Source organism: Engraulis encrasicolus, chromosome 20 (genome assembly GCF_034702125.1).
Source record: "Engraulis encrasicolus isolate BLACKSEA-1 chromosome 20, IST_EnEncr_1.0, whole genome shotgun sequence".
Classification (NCBI taxonomy): domain Eukaryota; kingdom Metazoa; phylum Chordata; class Actinopteri; order Clupeiformes; family Engraulidae; genus Engraulis; species Engraulis encrasicolus.
In genome coordinates, this window is record NC_085876.1 from 15,133,681 (window position 1) to 15,155,402 (window position 21,722).

General features: G+C 40.6%; 2 protein-coding genes across 2 annotated transcripts in view; one reads left to right on the forward strand and one right to left on the reverse strand.

Annotated features, from left to right (window-relative positions):
- The window catches only part of LOC134436335 (cytochrome P450 2K1-like), a 57,856-nt gene that overhangs the window by 13,036 nt on the left and 23,098 nt on the right, over positions 1 to 21,722 (forward strand). The window lies entirely within an intron of this gene.
- On the reverse strand, positions 1,643 to 20,601 carry LOC134436332 (cytochrome P450 2K1-like). The gene is made up of 9 exons (XM_063185493.1): positions 20,283 to 20,601; positions 19,995 to 20,157; positions 14,395 to 14,544; positions 13,267 to 13,427; positions 10,084 to 10,263; positions 9,433 to 9,574; positions 8,481 to 8,665; positions 3,538 to 3,679; positions 1,643 to 2,502 (listed from the first exon to the last, which is right to left on the reverse strand). Exons 1-9 carry the CDS (start codon positions 20,472 to 20,474, stop codon positions 2,315 to 2,317), a joined length of 1,503 nt encoding a protein of 500 aa, XP_063041563.1. The 5' UTR covers positions 20,475 to 20,601; the 3' UTR covers positions 1,643 to 2,314.

The following is a 21,722-nucleotide window of genomic DNA, read 5'->3' on the forward strand; positions in this document are numbered from 1 at the left end:
TAGCACAGGATGTGCAATGCTCTATTATTGTCAAAAAGAATGGACTTCTACAACTTCTGCCGACTTCTGTAAGCAAAGGACAGTTTCCCATGTCTTCTGGGTCTATTTCAAGTGAGCTCAGGTGCTTAGGAGAATGTTACACCCCTGTATCATTTGCACGCATTAAGCATTCCTAATATGGTCAATTTTCAATAGCTCTAATTCCTGGAGTGCTAGAGTGAGACTACAGCCAATATATATTTCATGATGTCATGAACCTATACAATGATTTTAGTAACAAAAATATGTCTTATATACACTCAATCGTGGTAAATCAAAGGGAATTCAAAAATGTATGTAATAACTATGATAATTATTCCCTTTGCATCTTTAATTCTGAGTGACTCAGCCTCTCTGTGATGATCTTATACCTTGACACCTATATTGTCCGTCAGTACAATTCATTTTGAAATGTTCTTCTTTGTTGTTTTATCTTATTTGGATGTTTACTAAATTTCACTGATCCCCGTCCCAACTTATTTGAAACGTGTTGGATTTATCAAATTAGAAATGAGTACATATGTCCCCCAAAACAATATTTTTTCTCGGTTTTAACACTTAATATGTTGTCTTTTCACTATCCTCCATCTAATGAATAGATTGAATGTTTTGAGAATGATAGCATTTTGATTTTATTCACTGTTTTCCAAACGTCCCAACTTCATCTGAGTTGGGGTTTGTATGTGTTTGAAATTCTATACATGTGTTTGGTATCAATCTGATGGAAATACTTCGGGTGGTGAACAGGTCTTGGTTTTGAAACTGTTATTTGTCAATTTATTAAAGATTTAGAATCATAGGATTTGGATACGGTGTTGGTTACAACCCAACCCCGAGCCATTGTGCTAAGCCCAGCCCAGGTAAATGCCGGCACGTCAGTGGTCCCTGGCTGGGGTCGATTTGCGCGCATGAAGCATTCTTAATATGGTCAATTTTTAATAGCTCTAATTCGTGGAGTGCTAGAGTGAGACTACAGCCAATATATATTTCATGATGTCATGAACCTATACAATGATTTTAATGACAAAAATATGTCTTATATACACTCAATCGTGGTAAATCAAAGGGAATTCAAAAATGTATATAACTATGGTAATTATTCCCTTTGCATCTTTAATTCTGAGTGACTCGGCTTCTCTGTGATGATCTTATACCTGGACACCTATATTGTTCGTCAGTACAATTCATTTTGTAATGTTCTTCTTTGTTGTTTTATCTTATTTGGATGTTTACTAAATTTCACTGATCCCCGTCCCAACTTATTTGACACGTGTTGCATTTATCAAATTAGAAATGAGTACATATGTCCCCCAAAACAATTTTTTTTCTCAGTTTTAACACTTAATATGCTGTCTTTTCACTATTCTCCATCTAATGAATAGATTGAATGTTTTGAAAATGATAGCATTTTGAATTTATTCACTGTTTACCAAACGTCCCAACTTCACCGGAGTTGGGGTTTGTATTCATTTCATTCAATCTTGTCAATACACATTCTGTCATTATTAAAGCAGTACTTCTCCTTGTACTCACTTTGTTTGAGATCGCATTGTGATGTAATTCCTGTTATGAAGAGCGATACAGAGTAGAAGTAGCCGCAGTATAAAGACAGAGGTAGATACTTTATTTAATCAATCAAGTAAAAGTGTGTACATCCCCCACAATATGCCAGGTGCAGGACAATCCAAACAAATCCTGTAAAAAATGAAAAAGGTCTACAACATTACTTCTTGACCTGACTAATGAGTCAAAACACAGAGCCGTGTTTTTTTACCAGATGCTTTTTTTGTTTTATTCCTAAGTGTTCATATACTACACCTTCAAATATTTCACACTATGCATACTGTACAGCACGTGCATCCATCACAGACACCCACACATGCATAACATGTACAGTAGGCTATTTGATGTGCATGTGATGTCCTCTACATCTTTCTTGGGTGATACAGTGCCTGCAATAGACACTTGAATACAAATAGAATCCAAATCCATCGAGCTCAATGCGATTCATTCCTCAGTCTATAAAAATGTGCCATATCAGCCTATCTAAATTAGTCCTCCTCAATAAACACCTTCTGGCGGTTCCTCTCAGCAAAGACGGCACATGAAGCTGTCATTTGAAATACAAAAGTCCATAAGGCTTATGTGGCATCCTCTTCTTCCAAACTTAAACAGCACCAGTCATTCTCACACTCTCACAGTAAATCTGAACCAACGCTTCTTCATGTGTGTATTGCACTGTACGTGTATGTGTGTGCAAAATGTGAGTGTGTGATCAGGATCTAAGGATTGCACATAGTTTGTGTGGGGACGGCGGGAGGGTGAAGCCCACGGCTGGCGTGAGGTCCAGCTGCTCCTCGGAGACACCAGCAGGGGGCGCAAAGCGGAAGCGCTGCAGCAGAGTTGTGAAGAAGAGGAAGAGCTCCATTCGGGCCAAACCCTCACCCAGACACACCCGGCGACCTGAGGCACACACACACAGACACACACACACAGACACACGAAAGCAAAGAAAAGGAGAGGGGTGTTCTGTTACCTTACACACCCAATGCATGCGCATACACACACACACAAAATCACAGTCTCATTATTATCTATTGAATCACCATGTCCACAATCAAATGCATCATTACCACACCATACTGATAATTACTACTCCAGACACTATTGTGACTATTGGTGTATCTTGAAGTATAAACTTAACTTCGATAGAACATAGATTCTTTACACTGTGACATAAGAAAAAAGTGTGACTTTCAGCTAGTATTTTAGGTACAGGGTGTTGGTTACAGTCCCTGGAGGTTTGTGGGGTTGGGTGCCTTGCACTTCAGCTAGGTAGTTGGATGTACGAAGAGGTTTGGGTGTTATCTGAGCCTCCCTATTCATTAGGACACAGCTGCTCCTGCACCGTAGGCCACCACCTTTTACACAATTCTTACAAAATCTTACACATAACTAAGACCTTGTTACGTTATGCAAAAGAAAAGGGATGACCTGATCCCTTTTGTCAATTATAGCAGAATCTTACATGATATGACCTTTGGCATGTTAAAGCTGTTTGCCCAGGATCAATGTCAATCAAACATCATTGACAGATCATCAACATGAACATTTTAAGTCAGAAAACAAACAGTCTGGTGATATGAGACTGTGTTGATATTTGCTGCACCATTCACTCATGAGATTGTTAGAGAAGTTACATCTTTCCAGGTAGCCCAGGCCTGTCCAATCTGCCTGTGATTCTGATGTTTGTGTTCAAGTCAGTCTGGCTTTTCTTGTCTGTTCCACATGGTGGCATAGAGTCAATACACACAACTAAAAATACAATATTCATACACTATTGCAATCAGTACTGGCATTTTGTACACAACCAGATTGAAGGCAGCTCCAAGAGCCTTTATGTCTCGGATCTTTTGGTGACCAAGCTTAATCTCTGAGACGGATCTCCTAACAACAACCAGAGAAAGTTCTGCAAAGCAGCAGCTGTTCCAAAAATACCTGCAGAGAAGGGCAAGAAGGCATCCCGCTTGACAAACTGGCCCTTGTCGTCCAGGAAGTGTTCTGGGTAAAAGGAGCAAGGTCTCTCCCACTCCTCCTCATCCCTCAGCACTGACGTCAGCAGAGGGATCACTGATGTGCCCTACAGAGGACACACAGCGTTAACAAGACAGCACTCCTGCAACTAATGACTTTCTGGATGCTGCACTGATTAGCCCCTTTTCCCCACATGATGTCATGATGTCAGACACCTTTTATTCAAGGCATTTGAAGCAGGAAAAAGTACCATCCAGAGACATGGACATAAATGTACACAAAAGTATTTCAAAAACTTTAAACAACAGCATAAAAATCGCATTGGCTTTGGAGGGATACATCTGTCAAAGTAGCCTATAAGTCATCAAGACTATACTGTACTATAGTGTAATGAACTGTACTAATGAACATACTCTACTGTACTGCAATGTACTCTGCTGCACTGTACTGTGCTGTACTGTAATATACCATACTGTATTCTACTCTAGTGTACCATACAGCACTATATCTACTGTACTCTACTCTAATGTAATGTACTGTACTCTAGTGTACTGTACTGAACTGTACTGTACTATACTGTACTATACTATACTGTACTGTACTGAACTGTATTGTACTTTACTATATTGTACTTTACTATACTGTACTCTACTCTGATGTACTGTACTGCACTATACTGAACTGTATTGTACTCTACTGTCATACTGTACTGTACTGTGCTGTACTGTACTGTACTGTGCTGTACTGTACTGTATGTTACTGCACTATTGTACAACTACATAGGACATGTAGAGCATTCTGAGGTCAAGTACAATATGATGCAAAAAGGTGTGGTGGGAATGAGTTATGTTACTGTTACCACTGAAAATCTTGAAGGTTAAAAAGGTCCTGTGGCATTTTATGTGTGCGTGTGTGTGTGTGTGTGGGGGGGGGGGGGTAGCCCATGGTAGCCCATCCTTCCTCCTCGACTATATGTGTGCCTTGCATATCAAGAAAATGAGTAATGGCTCACCTTTATAGTATATGCCATATGAGAATTGTTGCTTTATATTGATATTTCTCCTATACGTAGGTAAGGGTGGCAAAGACCTATGGTTCATGCTGTCCATGAGCTGTCAGTTTTGAAGTAGCAATTGAGGTAAATGATCACTGAGGTAACGGCAATACAACACAAGAAGGCTACTAGGTGAGGACTTCTGAAATTCTGAAAAAAGAAATCCATTTACCTCTGTCTACTTACTGAACACCTACTTAGAAATAATTTTCTTTATTTCATTTCAACTGAAGATATACATCGAGTAATCTATAATGCCATTCTTAAAGATGACTGAAATGCACTCACTATATGCACAATACTACCTGTGAAGATGTAGAACTTGGTGATGTTATGGATCATTCACACATATGGAGAGCTTGTAACTTACTCTCTCATGCAAATAAAAATATCTATGTTATGGAAATTAGAGGATGGAGAAGCTGCTACCTTGGACACCTTGTTGCACTGACACCTCCCCATTCAGTATGCTGCTGAGTGAGCATTAGCAGCAGTCTATTCTCACCGTAGTTTTACAGTGGGAAATACTCATTTTAATTCAGGCCAAGTATGAATCTTCTTAAATTGTTCACAATGTTACATTTGCTGTCAAGCAAGTAAGCACAGGCTCATATGACATGTTTGAAAGTTGTTTTCAGAGGGCTCCTAGGCTAGAATTACTACATATACCCTAAAGAAACACCATGCAAAGTCTGGTGCTTTTGTCACTTCCGTAACGGTAAAACCCTTAACAGACTCCAATAAAGTTGTTATCTTTTAATATAAGCATTTAATCAAAACCTAATGATGAAATTGATTCTACATCTACCATCAAAACATACATTTCCACCTTTAGACTGCTTTTAAATGACATTTCAAGCCTTTGATATGTCCAAATCTCCAAAAGGAGGCCATTTTGGATGCCATCTTGAATTTCTCAGAGAGCCCAAGGGGGATTCCTGGGGACTATTGATTCCCAAAGGTATTCTAAACATATCCTGACATTTTCAGCTTGTTACTAATTTGTTCAATCCACCCACTGAATTGTAATTGCGCTAAAACATGAAAAATCATAAATTTTGGACCCCATCTGGGCCACCATATTGAATTTCTCAGAGATGCCAAGTTGGATTCCTCTGGATTTTTTGTATGTTTTCCCTATTATACAAACCCCAACTCCGGTGAAGTTGGGACGTTTGGGAAACAGTGAATAAAATCAAAATGCTATCATTTTCAAAACATTCAATCTATTCATTAGATGGAGAATAGTGAAAAGACAACATATTAAGTGTTAAAACCGAGAAAAAATATTATTTTGGGGGACATATGTACTCATTTCTAATTTGATAAATCCAACACGTCTCAAAAGAGTTGGGACAGGGACAATAAATGGCAGCAAATGTCGAGGAAGACTAAAAACAAAATAAAAGACAACACTTAACAGTTAAATACATTAACCGATGAGATGATTTTATATAAAAAACAGTGTTAATTCCTATCTTGGACATGATTTCACCAGCTTAAATGGTGGGTGTATTCCTTGTCATGTTTTGCAATGTTTTCCTTTCTGTAGTGCTTACAGTTTGACAGTTCTTGGCCAAAAGCCCACCATTTTTACACCTGCTGGTCCTTATGATGGAGCCAAACTGTTAAAACATAGTAGAGAATGCAATTTGACCTTACTATGTGGCAGTAATCGAAGATCTCCCTTCAAAATATAATGCATGAGTGGCTTTTCATGCTGTTTAAAACCAATTTATACCATTCAGCACTGTATTTAACTCTACAGATGAGTGAGAACATCTTAACCAATGCACTACTGCACCCGCATGCCATCATGGAGGCTGACTTTTGAAGTTAGCACTAACACAAGTTGGATGGTCCATTTTCACTGTAGCACAGGATGTGCAATGCTCTATTATTGTCAAAAAGAATGGACTTCTACAACTTCTGCTGACTTCTGTAAGCAAATGACAGTTTCCCATGTCTTCTGGGTTTATTTCAAGTGAGCTCAGGTGCTTAGGAGAATGTTACACCCCTGTATCATTTGCACGCATTAAGCATTCTTAATATGGTCAATTTTCAATAGCTCTAGCACTCCAGGAATTAGAGTGAGACTACAGCCAATATATATTTCATGATGTCATGAACCTAAACAATGATTTTAGTAACAAAAATATGTCTTATATACACTCAATCGTGGTAAATCAAAGGGAATTCAAAAATGTATGTAATAACTATGGTAATTATTCCCTTTGCATCTTTAATTCTGAGTGACTCAGCCTCTCTGTGATGATCTTATACCTAGACACCTATATTGTCCGTCAGTACAATTCATTTTGAAATGTTCTTCTTTGTTGTTTTATCTTATTTGGATGTTTACTAAATTTCACTGATCCCCGTCCCAACTCTTTTGAGACGTGTTGGATTTATCAAATTAGAAATGAGTACATATGTCCCCCAAAAGAATATTTTTTCTCGGTTTTAACACTTAATATGTTGTCTTTTCACTATTCTCCATCTAATGAATAGATTGAATGTTTTGAAAATAATAGCATTTTGATTTTATTCACCGTTTACCAAACGTCCCAACTTCATCGGAGTTGGGGTTTGTAGTTGAGTGTTGGCATACAATATTTGGTGCCAATCCACCCACCCATTGAAAAGTTATTACGTGAAAACATTAAAAATATCATACATTTTGGACACCATCTGGAATTTCTCAGAGAGCACAAGGGGGATTCCTGGGGACTTTTAGTATGTTATTCCTAAAGGTATTCTGAACATATACTGAAATTTTCAGCTTGTTACTAATTTGTTCCGGGTGAAACCCTAATACTCTTGGCCTAACAGTAGTTATTAATGTGCCAATAGATTCATGCATTTTTGTACGAGAGCGACAGGGAGGGAGGCAAGTAAAAACTGCATTTCACTTTGGTTACATCAGCCTATTATAAGCCCATTTAGCAAACGATATCAACATTAAGTGAATGTTTAATGAGGTGTTAAATGCTACCCAAGAACAAGTACTAACCAAGTACAAAGATTGCATTAGTGTTGACACTAGAGCTATATAATACGAGTATAGGCTTGTTATTCTTGGCCAAGATTCCAGTGTTCCTTTGCCAAACATAGTAAGTAGATCAGCTTTTCCCTGATTTCTTTCCCAGAATTATGGCTGTTGCTCTTGCACTACTAATCAGGGGTGCATTTCTGGAAAGCATAGTTATTAGCAGTTAGCAACTTCGGTAGTTGCCGATTGGAAATTGCATTGCAACCAACAAAGTAGCTACCATATTTAGCAACTACGCTTTCCAGAAATGCACCCAAGGGCTGCCTTTTTAATTAGTTTATTTATTTATGGGCTTTTCTCGCCCTTATTGGACAGGACAGTTTGTGACAGGAAAGTAACGAGAGAGAGAGAGAGAGAGAGAGACGGGAGGATCAGGAGAACAACCTCGGGCCATGAGCCATGGCCATGGACAGGGCTGACTTTACAAACCTTATACAGTATACCAGTGGCCTCCAATTATTTTTCTTCCAAATGCCAAATTACGTAGAGCAAGTGAGGTTGCGGGCCAAACTTATGTCCCGAGCCTCTGTGAACGCTTTGGGGAGAAATGACCCACTGAAGTTTTAGTGATCAAAATTCACAAACATTTATGTTTTCCTTTGTTCTGACCTCATGCTTGTTTGGAGACCAAGTCAGTATACCATAAGGGGTAATGCAACACTGTCGTGAATGAAATATGAAAAGTCTTCAGATTTGTATTAGGTGTTAAGGTGTTATAAGAACGGCATACAACTTTCACAAAGGGTTAATCTAAAACCCCTTTCAAGCCCACACACACAGAGGCCACACAGTCAGACAGACCTTTTCAATGAAGTATCCCTGGAAGGTGACGTCGCAGCTGGTGACGTGCGGGATGCTCATGGGGACGATGTTGGCCACCCTCTGGATCTCGTGGATCACGGCGTCCGTGTAGGGCAGACTCCTCCTGTCCTCGGCCGCAGCCACCCGGGCTCCGATCACCCTGTCCAGCTCCTCATGCACTCGCTCTACAGACAAATAACATTACATTACGTTACACTTTGCTGACCAAAGCGACTTACAGTTAGTATTTTTCAGGGTATTGGTTACAGTTCCTGGAGCAATGCGAGGTTAGGTGCCTTGCTCAAGGGCCCTTCAGCCATGGATGGAGGTGTAGGGAGAGGTCAGATGTGTTTCGAACCTACAACCCCCAGACTGAAAGACCAACTCCTCTCTCGAACCAATAGGCCACTGAATAATAACAATAAAAACTAACACTACAGCACACACAGTACCTATGATTCCTCAAGTGATGGCCTAGCCCCTAATAGTAGCCTACCTCTTTTAGAAACATGGTATAAACAATAAAATGAAAACAACATGAGAGCCTTTTTGGTATGAAAAGACTCCTTCAAATTGTAGCGTGCTGCTATTTCTAGCCTGGTAACAAGCTATTGTTTTTGTAAATAGTAGTCCCAGATATTATTTGGGAAAATGCGGTACATTTTTTTGGCTCAGGCGTCAGGTGGTACAACTACAGCTAATGCCCATAAATTAATTAGTAACTAGTAACGAGTGTACCGCAATGAATATGCTTCTTTGATAATCCACTAAAAACCAAAAAAGGTAATTTAATCCATACAATAGTGGTATTTTAGCTGTGGTTGCAACACGCTAATGGGGGCCATTACTAAAACACACATATACGTTCCCAGCATCATCATGCTGTTGTCTCTGCCTACACACGATCTGGAACCAAATAAGTACATTGTATTACGTTAAATTTCCATCTGACCTTGTACGAGAGGGTACTTGGCCATAAGGAGCAGGGCCCAGCGCATGGTTGCTCCTGTGGTGTCAGTGCCCGCCGCAAACAGGTTGTCCACACAGTACACCAGGTTATCCTCATGGAACTGGGAGTCCTTCTGGCCCAGAGCCTGGAGACAGACAAGATATTATATGCACAGCAGTTTACATTCATAATAGCCTTCAGTATACAGTATGAGTGGAAAGATTTGACAACTTGCTGTTGAGAATTCAAGAGCTTGGACTGTGTGTAGCTGCTGGTTTCAAAGAAAGTGAGCAGATGTCAATTGATTCGTAATTTACAGTAAAAGTCAAGGAGAACCTTGTCTGGATATATAGAAGTTTAAGATTTTTCAGAATTTTAAAATAATCAAATTTTGAAGCATTAAAGGAACAGTCCACCATTTTTTGATTTTCACATATTTGCTGTATATCCAAGACTTATTCATGAATGTGCTTATCATTTTCTTCTCCGTGTTTTCAGTACTCAGATTTATTGGATCAGAATTATTAGCATAGCTTAGCATAATCACTGGAAGTAAAAACATATCTTAGCATAATCACTGGAAGTAAATGGGCAGCATTAGCATCAAGCCACTAATGCAATCTAGGTTCTGTTTGTTTGGCGTAACAATCGTACCTCCACACTGATCATACGACTCAGAAATGCATCAATGAAGCCTCTGCACCGCTCAGGGTTGAGGGTCTCCTTCAGCCCCCTGGAGAATTGACGAATCTCGTCAAAGTCCTGGTTCAGTTTATTCATGAGCACCCTCCAGTACCAGAGGACGGGACGCAACCAAGGACATATGTTGTAGATCTGTGAGGATAACGAAAACAAACACACATAAAAACAAAAAAAAACAATGAGTTGTGAAACACACGTGTGTGTGTGTGTGTGTGTGTGTGTGTGTGTGTGTGTGTGTGTGTATCCTTGCTTCAGGATACATAATCAAGGGCACATCTATTCACAGCTGTGCTCCCTCCAGATGTGAAGCCTTGGGTAATGGAACTGTATTGTGTCTTTTTGTTGCTCTGTGTTACTGTACACTTCTGCTAGCTTCTTTATGCCCTACAGGTCACTGTGTATCAAAACATCTGCTAAATTCATTGCAACCATAGATTGTATAATAAATGGACCAAGCACCCGTGATGTCACCAATAGACCTTCGCAGAGCTGAAACTAGAATGTCTTCAGAGTGTGGGGCATAACATTCTCCAAATTTTGGTGTTAGTTTCATTGAAATCGGGCCGGAATATCGTAATATTACATTTTTGGCCCAGTCTTGACCTCTCATTCAATTAAACATGCACACATTGTTCTGGCATATAGTGCTTGGCAAAGAAAAACGTTTTTGACCTTTTCGTGACCTTGACCTTTGACCCAATCACTCCCAAAAAGTAATCGATTGTTCCTTGGGTCATGACTAATCATCCCACTAAATGTCATAAAAATCGGCTCAATTTCCTTTTTTGACCTTTTCGTGACCTTGACCTTTGACCCAATCACTCCCAAAAAGTAATCGATTGTTCCTTGGGTCATGACCAATCATCCCACTAAATTTCATAAAAATCGGCTCAATTTACGTTTTTGACCTTTTCGTGACCTTGACCTTTGACCCTTGACCCAATCACTCCCAAAAAGTAATCGATTGTTCCTTGGGTCATGACCAATCATCCCACTAAATGTCATAAAAATCGGCTCAATTTACGTTTTTGACCTTTTCGTGACCTTGACCTTTGACCTTTGAGCCAATCACTCCCAAAAACTAATTGATTGTTCCTTGGGTCATGACCAATCATCCCACTAAATTTCATAAAAATCGGCTCAGTTCTGTCTGAGTTATACGAAGTACAAACAAACATTTTGACCTTTGACCTTTGACCCAATCACTCCCAAAAACTAATCGATTGTTCCTTGGGTCATGACCAATCATCCCACTAAATTTCATAAAAATCAGCACAGTTCTGACTGAGTTATACGAAGTACAAACAAACAAACAAACAAACAAACATATTCACAAACTAGAAATGCATTCAGAGAACGCAGACCTCCGCCAAGGAAGTTCAGTTCGTTTTGGACATAGGTGTAGAGTCATGATGTGGTTTCATGCATTTAGGCCTATAGGCTACATAGCATTTGTGTTCAGGTAATTGAACCGTCAAGTCGTAACCAAATTATAGTTATCTGTCTCTTTTATCATTTCCATGTCCTCTAGCTGTGGTCTGTTTAGTTCACCTTTGATTGTTTTATTGGCAAAGTGATTGTTCATGCTAGCCTATGCCTTCTGTGATTTGCAAATTCACTTAAGCCTTGAATCTCATTGCTACATATTAGTCACATTGTTGATGATTGGCAGCTTTCATTAGGCTACCATCTAAAACAAAATAAAAATTACACCCGTAAAAAACACCCGTAGTAGGCCTACATAGGCCTATTCTACAGTAGTGCAGCGGCCCATACTACTTTGAGCCGTTCACTTAATTATTGAATCAGAATGAAATGTGCAAGAATCCCCTTATCCAGTGGCAGTGCATGGATGGTTGTGGAGTGTTATTGTTGGCTATTTCGTAAGGCTAAACAAACTTTTGAGATGTAAATCCACTTCTATCATTTCTAGTTGTTTCAATATCGTGACACCAACGTTGGGGTACAAACGCAATTGCTTAGCGAGAGACATGTCGACTCGACTGGTCGCAGCTAGCGGAATCATTGCCTACCCCGACACTACACTTGTTGGAGAAGTTCCTCCCCCTGTGAATAGCCTATGGGAATCCGTTCATGACGGTTATTGCGAGCTGGTCTTGGCTCTGGGAGCAATTGATCGGCACCCGGGCCTGCTCTCTATTTCGTATTGAAAATCACTGTTCACCGCACCTCCAGCGTTCATTCGTTACGAAGTCTATAGTCTATGGAATGTTTGTAGTGCTGATGGCTTCAGTGCGCGGGGATTGGGGAAGCAGCAAATCACCGTGGACTAACGCAATTCGCGCGCGCCTTTCTTTGAGCTTCATTTTATATTAATGTTTTGTGACAGCATTGTGAACGTAAACGATATGCGAGGCTGTAGCTAAGGCTGCTTTTTTATAGCGATTTTGACTGCGGTAAGTTAATGCATTTCACTTCAATGCTCTGCCCCGGTGTGGCTGCGTGAAGGTGGCTGCGTGAAGGTACACCAGTTAGTAAGTGATGCTGCTCAGGGCTCCTCAGTGGTCCTTACGCAGCGTGACGAACAGACACACAAATTCGGACGATCACATAACCTCCTGGCGGAGGTAATGAATAAATACACGGTGGGCAACATAACCGAAGGTAATGAAGCTTAATTTGGACCGCAAGAGACTGCCATTTTAGCATACCTAGTAATTACTTTGAATCTACTCATGCCCAGTTTCAAAATTGGTGCCATCTTTGCACCGGATGCTGAAATCCCACCTCCTATACTGCCCTACAAAGCGAAAGTGCAGTAACTACACATTTTGACAAAACTGAATTAAGCTTCATTGCACCTCTTTTATCTTGTGAGGAAGCTGTATTGTCGAAATGTGTCCCGTTTTAGAGATATTGCTATGTCAAATTTGCAATAGCTATAATATCCAACCTAACACCAAGGCTTTGAAGGCATTTTTCCCAGTTTCCATGTTGGCATAGTTACTGCACTTTGCCTTTGTACGGCTCTATAGGCCTATGTATTAAATCTAGGGGACAGGACACTACTATCAATCATGCCAACCACGCTCCAGTTTGCAAAACTTAATCTTACTATGTAAACTTACTATGTGTACAACTTAGCGCTTGATTATAGAAACCAAGATAGTGCACCTGTATTGAGGCATAGCCCATGATTGAAACGATGTCATTGGCTCTGTCGACCTGCGCCTTGAACCTTGGGTCTGCGTAGTCAAAGCGTTGGCCATAGACGATGGAGCAGATGATGTTGGACACAGCGTAGCTCACTGGCCTGGATGTGTCAAACGCTGCACCTGTATACGCCAATCAGAAAAAAAACACTCAGACTCAGATGAAATAGCCGTAATTTCCAAACTATAAGCCGCTACTGCTTTCTTACACTTTAAACTGGGGTGTGTATCACAATGCAGCTATTGTTTGGATTATTACATGTGAAGTGACAAACACAAGACAATTAGCTGTGGAGCTAATGTTGAGGAATGTCACAATGTGGACAATGTGGCTTACCCAAAGGTGAGGCTAATAAGTATATATTTTTTCTTGTGAAGTTTAGTCGGAGCATCTTGTATTCAGTATTCAGTACATATTTCATCTTATAGTCCACAAATTAAAGTCAGAGCCGCCGCTAGGCATAAGCAGAGCAAGCAGAGTGCTTAGGGCCTCAACCACTTTGCCCCCAAAATTGGGGCCTCCTAAATTGAGATTGACAAAAAAACGTATTATTATTATTATTATTCAAATATGAGGGGGGCCTCCTGACCACTTATGCTTTGGGCCTCCAAAACCTTAGCAGCGTCCCAGATTACAGTACTTAAGTTATTACGGATTACCAACACTACAACTAAAATACTGAATTCAGTATAGTATAGTGCTGTATTGGTGAAGCCAAGGGCCTAGGCCCTGCCCCAAGTCTTTTGAGATTGGTTGCATGTATCAAATCTTAAATGAGCACATAATTCTAGTAATTTTGCTTGGCCATAACACCTTATACGTTGTCTTGGAAAAATTCTCCATCTCACGAACAGATTGAATGTTTTGAACATTTGAGAGCAATTGGTTTTTCTTTACACAATACTAAGCGCTCCAACTTTTTTGGGATCCAGTTTGCACATAAAAAAACCTTAAGGATTCATTGATCTCTATTTTTGATCTAGCACATCTGCTGCCTTGTGCACATACGGTACATTAACATCACAAAAAAAACATGCATACAGAAACACAGTACGTACATTAGCAATGTACTCAATGAATAGACCTTACCGTTATGTTGCTCAAAGACCTCAATAAGGTACTGGACCTCTTCCTGGATCTTCAGTTCAATTGCTTTCTTGCCCATTCCAAAGTCCCTCAGTTTGGAGAGGGCAAATCGCCTCATCTCCTTCCAGCATTCTCCATTGGAAAGTATTATCCCTGCGTGAATAGCAATGACAAGGCCCAATAGACCAGTTCAGAGTCGACGTCCTCATGAATGCGTGCGAATCCTCGACTCAAACACACCAGAGATATTGTAAGGCTATTACGAGAGACTCCCCCTAGAGTGCAGTACCACCCAGAAAAGTGGAGTGCAGACTCCATTCAGAAAGAACGGGCTGCTGCGCTCAGAGCTGTATCTCGACAGCGGCCACTAGGAGAACTGCAGGAATGGGTGAAATCGGGAGTGGTGATTCTGTTTGAGAGATGCATAAGAGATGTTTGTTGTAACAAGACATTTAACTACTGACTGGACTGATGAGCTCGCCAGGAATACCCGTGTCCGTGGTGCCCACTGCATATCTGAGGTTAGCGCGAGCATCTGTTATCTTATTTCGGAAAAAAACACCTGTCGAGTCTCTGTACAAGTGAACGGAGCATGGACGGTTTTGAGGCAGCGGTGCGCACGCAGCCAAATTACAAACCCCAACTCCGATGAAGTTGGGACGTTTGGTAAACAGTGAATAAAATCAAAATGCTATCATTTTCAAAACATTCAATCTATTCATTAGATGGAGAATAGTGAAAAGACAACATATTAAGTGTTAAAACCGAGAAAAAATATTGTTTTGGGGGACATATGTACTCATTTCTAATTTGATAAATCCAACACGTCTCAAAAGAGTTGGGACGGGGATCAGTGAAATTTAGTAAACATCCAAATAAGATAAAACAACAAAGAAGAACATTTCAAAATGAATCGTACTGACGGACAATATAGGTGTCCAGGTATAAGATCATCACAGAGAGGCTGAGTCACTCAGAATTAAAGATGCAAAGGGAATAATTACCATAGTTATTACATACATTTTTGAATTCCCTTTGATTTACCACGATTGAGTGTATATAAGACATATTTTTGTGAATAAAATCATTGTATAGGTTCATGACATCATGAAATACATATTGGCTGTAGTCTCACTCTAATTCCTGGAGTGCTAGAGCTATTGAAAATTGACCATATTAAGAATGCTTAATGCATGAAAATGACACAGGGGTTTAACATTCTCCTAAGCACCTGAGCTCACTTGAAATAGACCCAGAAGACATGGGAAACTGTCCTTTGCTTACAGAAGTCAGCAGAAGTTGTAGAAGTCCATTCTTTTTGACAATAATAGAGCATTGCACATCCTGTGCTACAGTGAAAATGGACCATCCAACTTGTGTTAGTGCTAGCTTCAAAAATCAGCCTCCATGATGGCATGCGGATGCAGTAGTGCATTGGTTAAGATGTTCTCACTCATCTGTAGAGTTAAATACAGTGCTGAATGGTATAAATGGGTTTTAAACAGCATGAAAAGCCACTCATGCATTATATTTTGAAGGGAGATCTTCGATTACTGCCACATAGTAAGGTCAAATTGCATTCTCTACTATGTTTTAACAGTTTGGCTCCATCATAAGGACCAGCATGTGATAAAATGGTGGGTTTTTGGTCAAGACCTGTCACACTGTAAGCACTACAGAAAGGAAAACATTGCAAAACATGACAAGGAATACACCCACCATTTAAGCTGGTGAAGTCATGTCCAAGATAGGAATTAACACTGTTTTTTATATAAAATCATCTCATCGGTTAATGTATTTAACTGTTAAGTGTTGTCTTTTGTTTTGTTTTTAGTCTTAGTCTCTAGTTTTAACACTTAATATGTTGTCTTTTCACTATTCTCCATCTAATGAATAGATTGAGTGTTTTGAAAATGATAGCATTTTGATTTTATTCACTGTTTACCAAACGTCCCAACTTCATCGGAGTTGGGGTTAGTACGTCATACCTGTTTACAAACTCTAAAGGGGTCTATAGATTTACAAATTCAGAGGAGTAGGGGTATAACAATACACTCAGCTAACGATTCGGTTTGTATCACGATTCATGACCTACAGTTCGATACACCCCACAATTTTACATTTGACAACATTATAAACTTTATGCATAAAAACTATGATAGTTTATAGGTAGACTAGGTTGCAAGAGGCTACTAATAATTTTCAAAAGTTATAATAATGATGATGCTTGGAAGCACTATCACTTCATATCATATGGTTGTTTTCTGGGCTGATGGGTATGAAATCGTTAAAAGGGCGCATCACGATACTGCCTTCCTGTGCCTCCTTGCATCCATAAGATATATATGACCCACTCTATTTAAGTGCCAAAAAAAGACAAAACAATTTTTAAAAATCTCTCTTTTTTGGGGTATTTTAAAAAATTTAATGCAAAAACACCCCAAGTTTCACAGTCCTGATAGGGCCCATTTGAGGAAAGGGCCGATAAGATATAAACGCAGGCCCTGCCGTGGCTAAACGGTAGGGCACTCGTCTACCAAGCGGCTGACCCGGGTTCGATTCCTGACATGGGTCCTTTGCCGGCCCTTCCCCATCTCTCTCTCTCCCCACTTGCTTCCCTTCACCACCTTCACTGTCCTATCATAAATAAAGTTAAAAAAAAAAGAATCAATAAATAAAAAATATGAATGCAAATCTACTGTCCACATCTCCATATGTTGTGGGCATCTGTATGTCTGAGGGGTGGGCTCCAGGATGTTGCTGGTACCAAGATGATTTGGGAACATTCGGTCTGCATCACTATGCTGAAATGGGGTCTTAAACAAAAGGGGGAGTCTGACGGAGTGGCCTAGATTTCCCAGGCAGAGCTGGGTGGAAAAAAAGAAACAGAAAAAGACATTTGACAACAGGCTGCTTATGACAAGCTAGTACAGAGTGACTCACACCTCCCTGGTATAAGGCAGGAATGGAGAGAGAAGAGGCGAAGACACTGGGTGGCTAGTATGTTACAGTCTTATTTGAGCTTCATACTCTACCAGCAATGCTGGAATCAATGCATACAAACAGCTAAATGGTATATGAGCTTATGCTACGTCACGTCAGTATACACTGACAGAGCCATCCAACCTTGTGCTCAGGTTGTGTCTAATATTGACGAAACCAAATACACCAGACTACAATCATCAGTGTCAGTGTAGAGCAGGGATTCCCAAACTTAACCATGCCAAGGCCCCCCATATACCGGTAGATTCCAGTCAAGGCCCCCCCCCCAGTGGTGTAGTCTACTTTTTCATGGTGTGTATACTGCATATTTGAGCATTTTTTGAAGTGGGTATACTGTATATGTGTGCTATTCTAAATAATGGATCAATATATTTTAAGTGGGTATACTGAAATCCCTGAAATTTAGAAGTGGGTATACTCCGTATACCTGCGTTCTACGTAGACTACACCACTGAGGCCCCCTGATATGGGCCGTGCCACACAATTTTTTTTTCTGTGCAACCGGTTTCACATCTCGATGAAATTGGTGCTTTCCTAAAACCTTTTAAGTTCTATAGAAAGCATAATACATACAGTATATAATCATTGTTAGAAGAAACTGATTCCACTTGGATTGTTTAGCTTATTTTTGGCTTATTTTAGATATTTAAGTTATTAGTATAAAAAATTTGAGTTGATTTCACAATATTTTTCCTGCCAGCCTCCTGCAGCCCCCCTGGCATCCCCTCGCGCCCCCCTGCAGGGGTCCTCGGCCCCCACTTTGAAAACCACTGGTGTAGAGTGTGCTAAAAGTTAGTTTGGTTTCCATTTTAGTTTTTTGTCCATTACAGACGCATGTCAAAATGATGAGCATGGGCCATGGGCATGGCATAGGTCTTTGTGAGAGGTGGCTGTAGAGGTCGAGTTAGGGGCGGCAAAGGTGACATATTGGAGTATGACGCAATGTGGTCACACACCCAGCTGAAACTCTATAGCTGGACTTTGGATTTGCTGGCTAATCCATCCTGAGATTAATCTGTTTGGCATGCATTGATTATTTATCAAGAGTGTGATCAATGCTCAGTTGTGGGCCATTTCTACCTGCCTGCTTTATCCATTCTCTACTGTATGCTGTTTTTTTTACCGCAGTGTGATTCAATAAATTACTGCAGTGAATGTAATTCTTTAACTAACTCAAAACAGTTTCACTTCCAATCAGCCCCACCTTGTTTACACCAGTTTCTAGGCACCTCCCCCATACACCTGGGGCTAGGGCAGGGGTGGGAATTCTGGGAAACAATACAATATGCGACCTTGCCTCCTTCACTTGTGCTCGTCTCCTCGTACCAGGAAGTAATATGTCATGATGACATCACTGACCACAGCATTATATTTCAATATCTTGCAAAAACTCAATTGTAAAGCCGTCTTCTCATTTGCAATTGGGATGGTGAATGAAAAACAGTCCCTCAAAAGTTGTTGTGGCTAGGCTGACAGCTGGGAAACTTTATCGGTTTCTCCACGGAGGAGGGGCCAGGAGGTGGGGCGAGAAGACAAGCACAAGTGGAGGAGGCAAGTTTGCATATTGTAATGCACTCCTGGGGCTAGGGCAGGGGTGGGAAACCATGTCTTGAGGGCTGTTTGTGGCCCTTGAGTCTGCATTATACGGACCGCGATATAATTGTAATGTTGTGCAGTTTCACATGAAATATAACACGTTTTGTAAAGAAATTTTTGAAATCACATTACCTTATTACCACATTACCGCCTTCAATACTTAGGCCTAAAGTGCAGGGGGAAATCCTGGTTTGTGTTCATATTACGGCCCTTGGAGGACTTAACACATCTGAAGAGGTCAATGAATGAAAATGGTTCCCCACCCCTGGGCTTGGGTCGGAGTTGGCTACCACTAGTAAGGGGAAGACGAGCAGGGTCTTAGGCCCTACATCAGGGGTGGGGAACCTTTTTCATTCGAGGGGCCACTTCAAATTCATCCGAGGGCCGCATTATGAGCACAAACCAGGATTTCCCCCTGCACTTTAGGCTTATATTGAAGGCAGACACCTTTAAAACAGACCCCACCTTCTTTAGGTCCCCTGAGGATAACTTAATTGTATAGCAAATGTATTTTCTAAGATTTCATTACAAAATATGTCATATCTCATGTGAAGCTGCATAACATTGAAATGATGTTGGGGGTTGGATAAAATGGCCTCAAGGGCCACAAACGGACCTCGAGACATAATAGGTTTCCCACCCCTGCCCTACATACTCTCGTACTAATTTCATTCACATAGAGGAAAATGTTAATACTGTGGCATACAGCCAAGCTAGAGGAAAGTAGTAGAGAAGTGCCACAAGAGAAGGAACTAATCATTATTATTATTTCAAAAAACATCATAGGATGTAGTGGATATCTGCAAATTCTGACCATGGATTCATTTTCTGATTTTGCCTTTTTCTCTAACAGCACGTTGCCTCAGTATTATTTTAAATGTATAACAGGTAGGGCCACAGTCCGTCATTTCAAATAAGTAAAACTCATGGCTTACTTAAAAAAAACTGTAACTTTAACAGTCTGTGAACAAGACGCAAGCAGGAATTCAAATCAATGGCCTCACCATCCCCTTTATTGATGTCATGGAATAGTGGCGTGATGTCTCGGTCACCAAACTCCTCTGCATGGTTCACAAGGGCTTCTTTGACAGTTTTGTACCCAGCCAAGACCACAACCTTCTTCGGCCCAAAATGGACGGTGAACACACTTCCATGTTTTTTGGAGAGCTGTGGGAGAACAGTGGAATAAAAACTATTAGAAAGACAGGCAGAAAGAAGGAAACAGGAACATTTTCAAATCTTGGTTTTAGCCTATTAGGCTAAATATGAGAAACTGTGTCAATTTTCCTCACCTCACAGAGTCCCTCATAAGGCCTATTTAGGTCCAACTGCAATAAGTTTCCCAACAACGGAAGACGCGTCGGAGATGGGGGTTCCTTTCCATGCCCTGCTTTGGACGAACTGTTGACGGAAAGACAGACAAACACCACGCAGAGGAGGACTAATCCCCATTGAACTAAAATGCCATCTAAAAGAAAAATCATAGCTTCAACAAGCGCGAAAAGTGTTACGCTAAGACCTGAATTAGGTTAGGCCATGCAAGGTCAACGGAACCAAACTCCACAGTTAGCCTAGGTCGTGGGCCTAAACCTGTTTGGTCAAATCAAATTATGTTTAGGGACTGTTCGTAATTTACCGGGGGGGGAGGGCTGGTGCGTAGGGGGGGGAGGGCCATGATGAAAAAAAATGAGGTGGAGGGGAGGGCCATGGCAAAAAAAATCGGAGTTAGGGGGAGGGCCATGGAAAAAAAAACGAATTTATTTTATTTTATTTTTATTTATTTTTTTAAACAATAATAAAACATGTTCTGAAACACATCGCTTTGCGATGCAAGGTCCCGGTGCATACTATAGCACTGAAGCGTGTAGGCCTATCTGTAGTCAAAAGACAGGTGCAGCTACTGTAGATTGCCCGCGCTGACTCTCTTTCACTGTAGGATTGCTAGTGCTACGGAGGAACATTGAGCATCATAGAAAATGCCCGTGAGCAAATATCAAACTAGCTGATGTGAACTATATGGGCTAAACAGTTTGGGAAGTTTTGACAACGAATTGGATGGGCATTTCCAGAGGAATTTTGGAGAGGTGTTGTAGTCAACTGGTGGTCACAGCCTCTGGTAAGCCATGATTTTATTTATTGGCACCGCCGTGTGCTTACATTTGTGTTCAAAGAACTTCAAAGACCCCAACCAGACCGGAAAGAACAGTACCTAGGCCTAGACATTTGGCCTAGACGTACTTTGGTAGAACGGTGCAGTGACGCGAGTTTGTTTTGTTTAGCTTGTGGTGTCAAGGTAGTAATAAAAATGGTATTAACGGCGATGTGTTGGCCATGCATCATAAGGTCTTGAAACCATTGGAGGAGCTAACTTGTTGTGAAGAGAAGTCTCATCACTTTGGTGAACAAAAACGGACCAACTAAGCAAGGAATTATGTACATTTAAAGCGTGACGGGAGAAGGGAATGTCACCAAAGTTGTGCATCGTGTCAGGTAAGAAGTGACTTTTGTTCATTGCTGTGGAGATTGGATTCGTAGAAGCGTGTATTGGTATGCTAGGTCTTGCCTGTTGCTGGTGAAGTAGTCTAGCTTAGCCTCGGAGTTGGCTATGGGGTGAATCTGAAGGAGAGCACAGTTGTCTATCATCACAGTTGTCAAAGTTGAATTGCCGCGGTGTGTAATGGCTGCGCTATTGTTGGATGTTTTGAAATGTTGTACTGGTTCTGTTTTGGCAA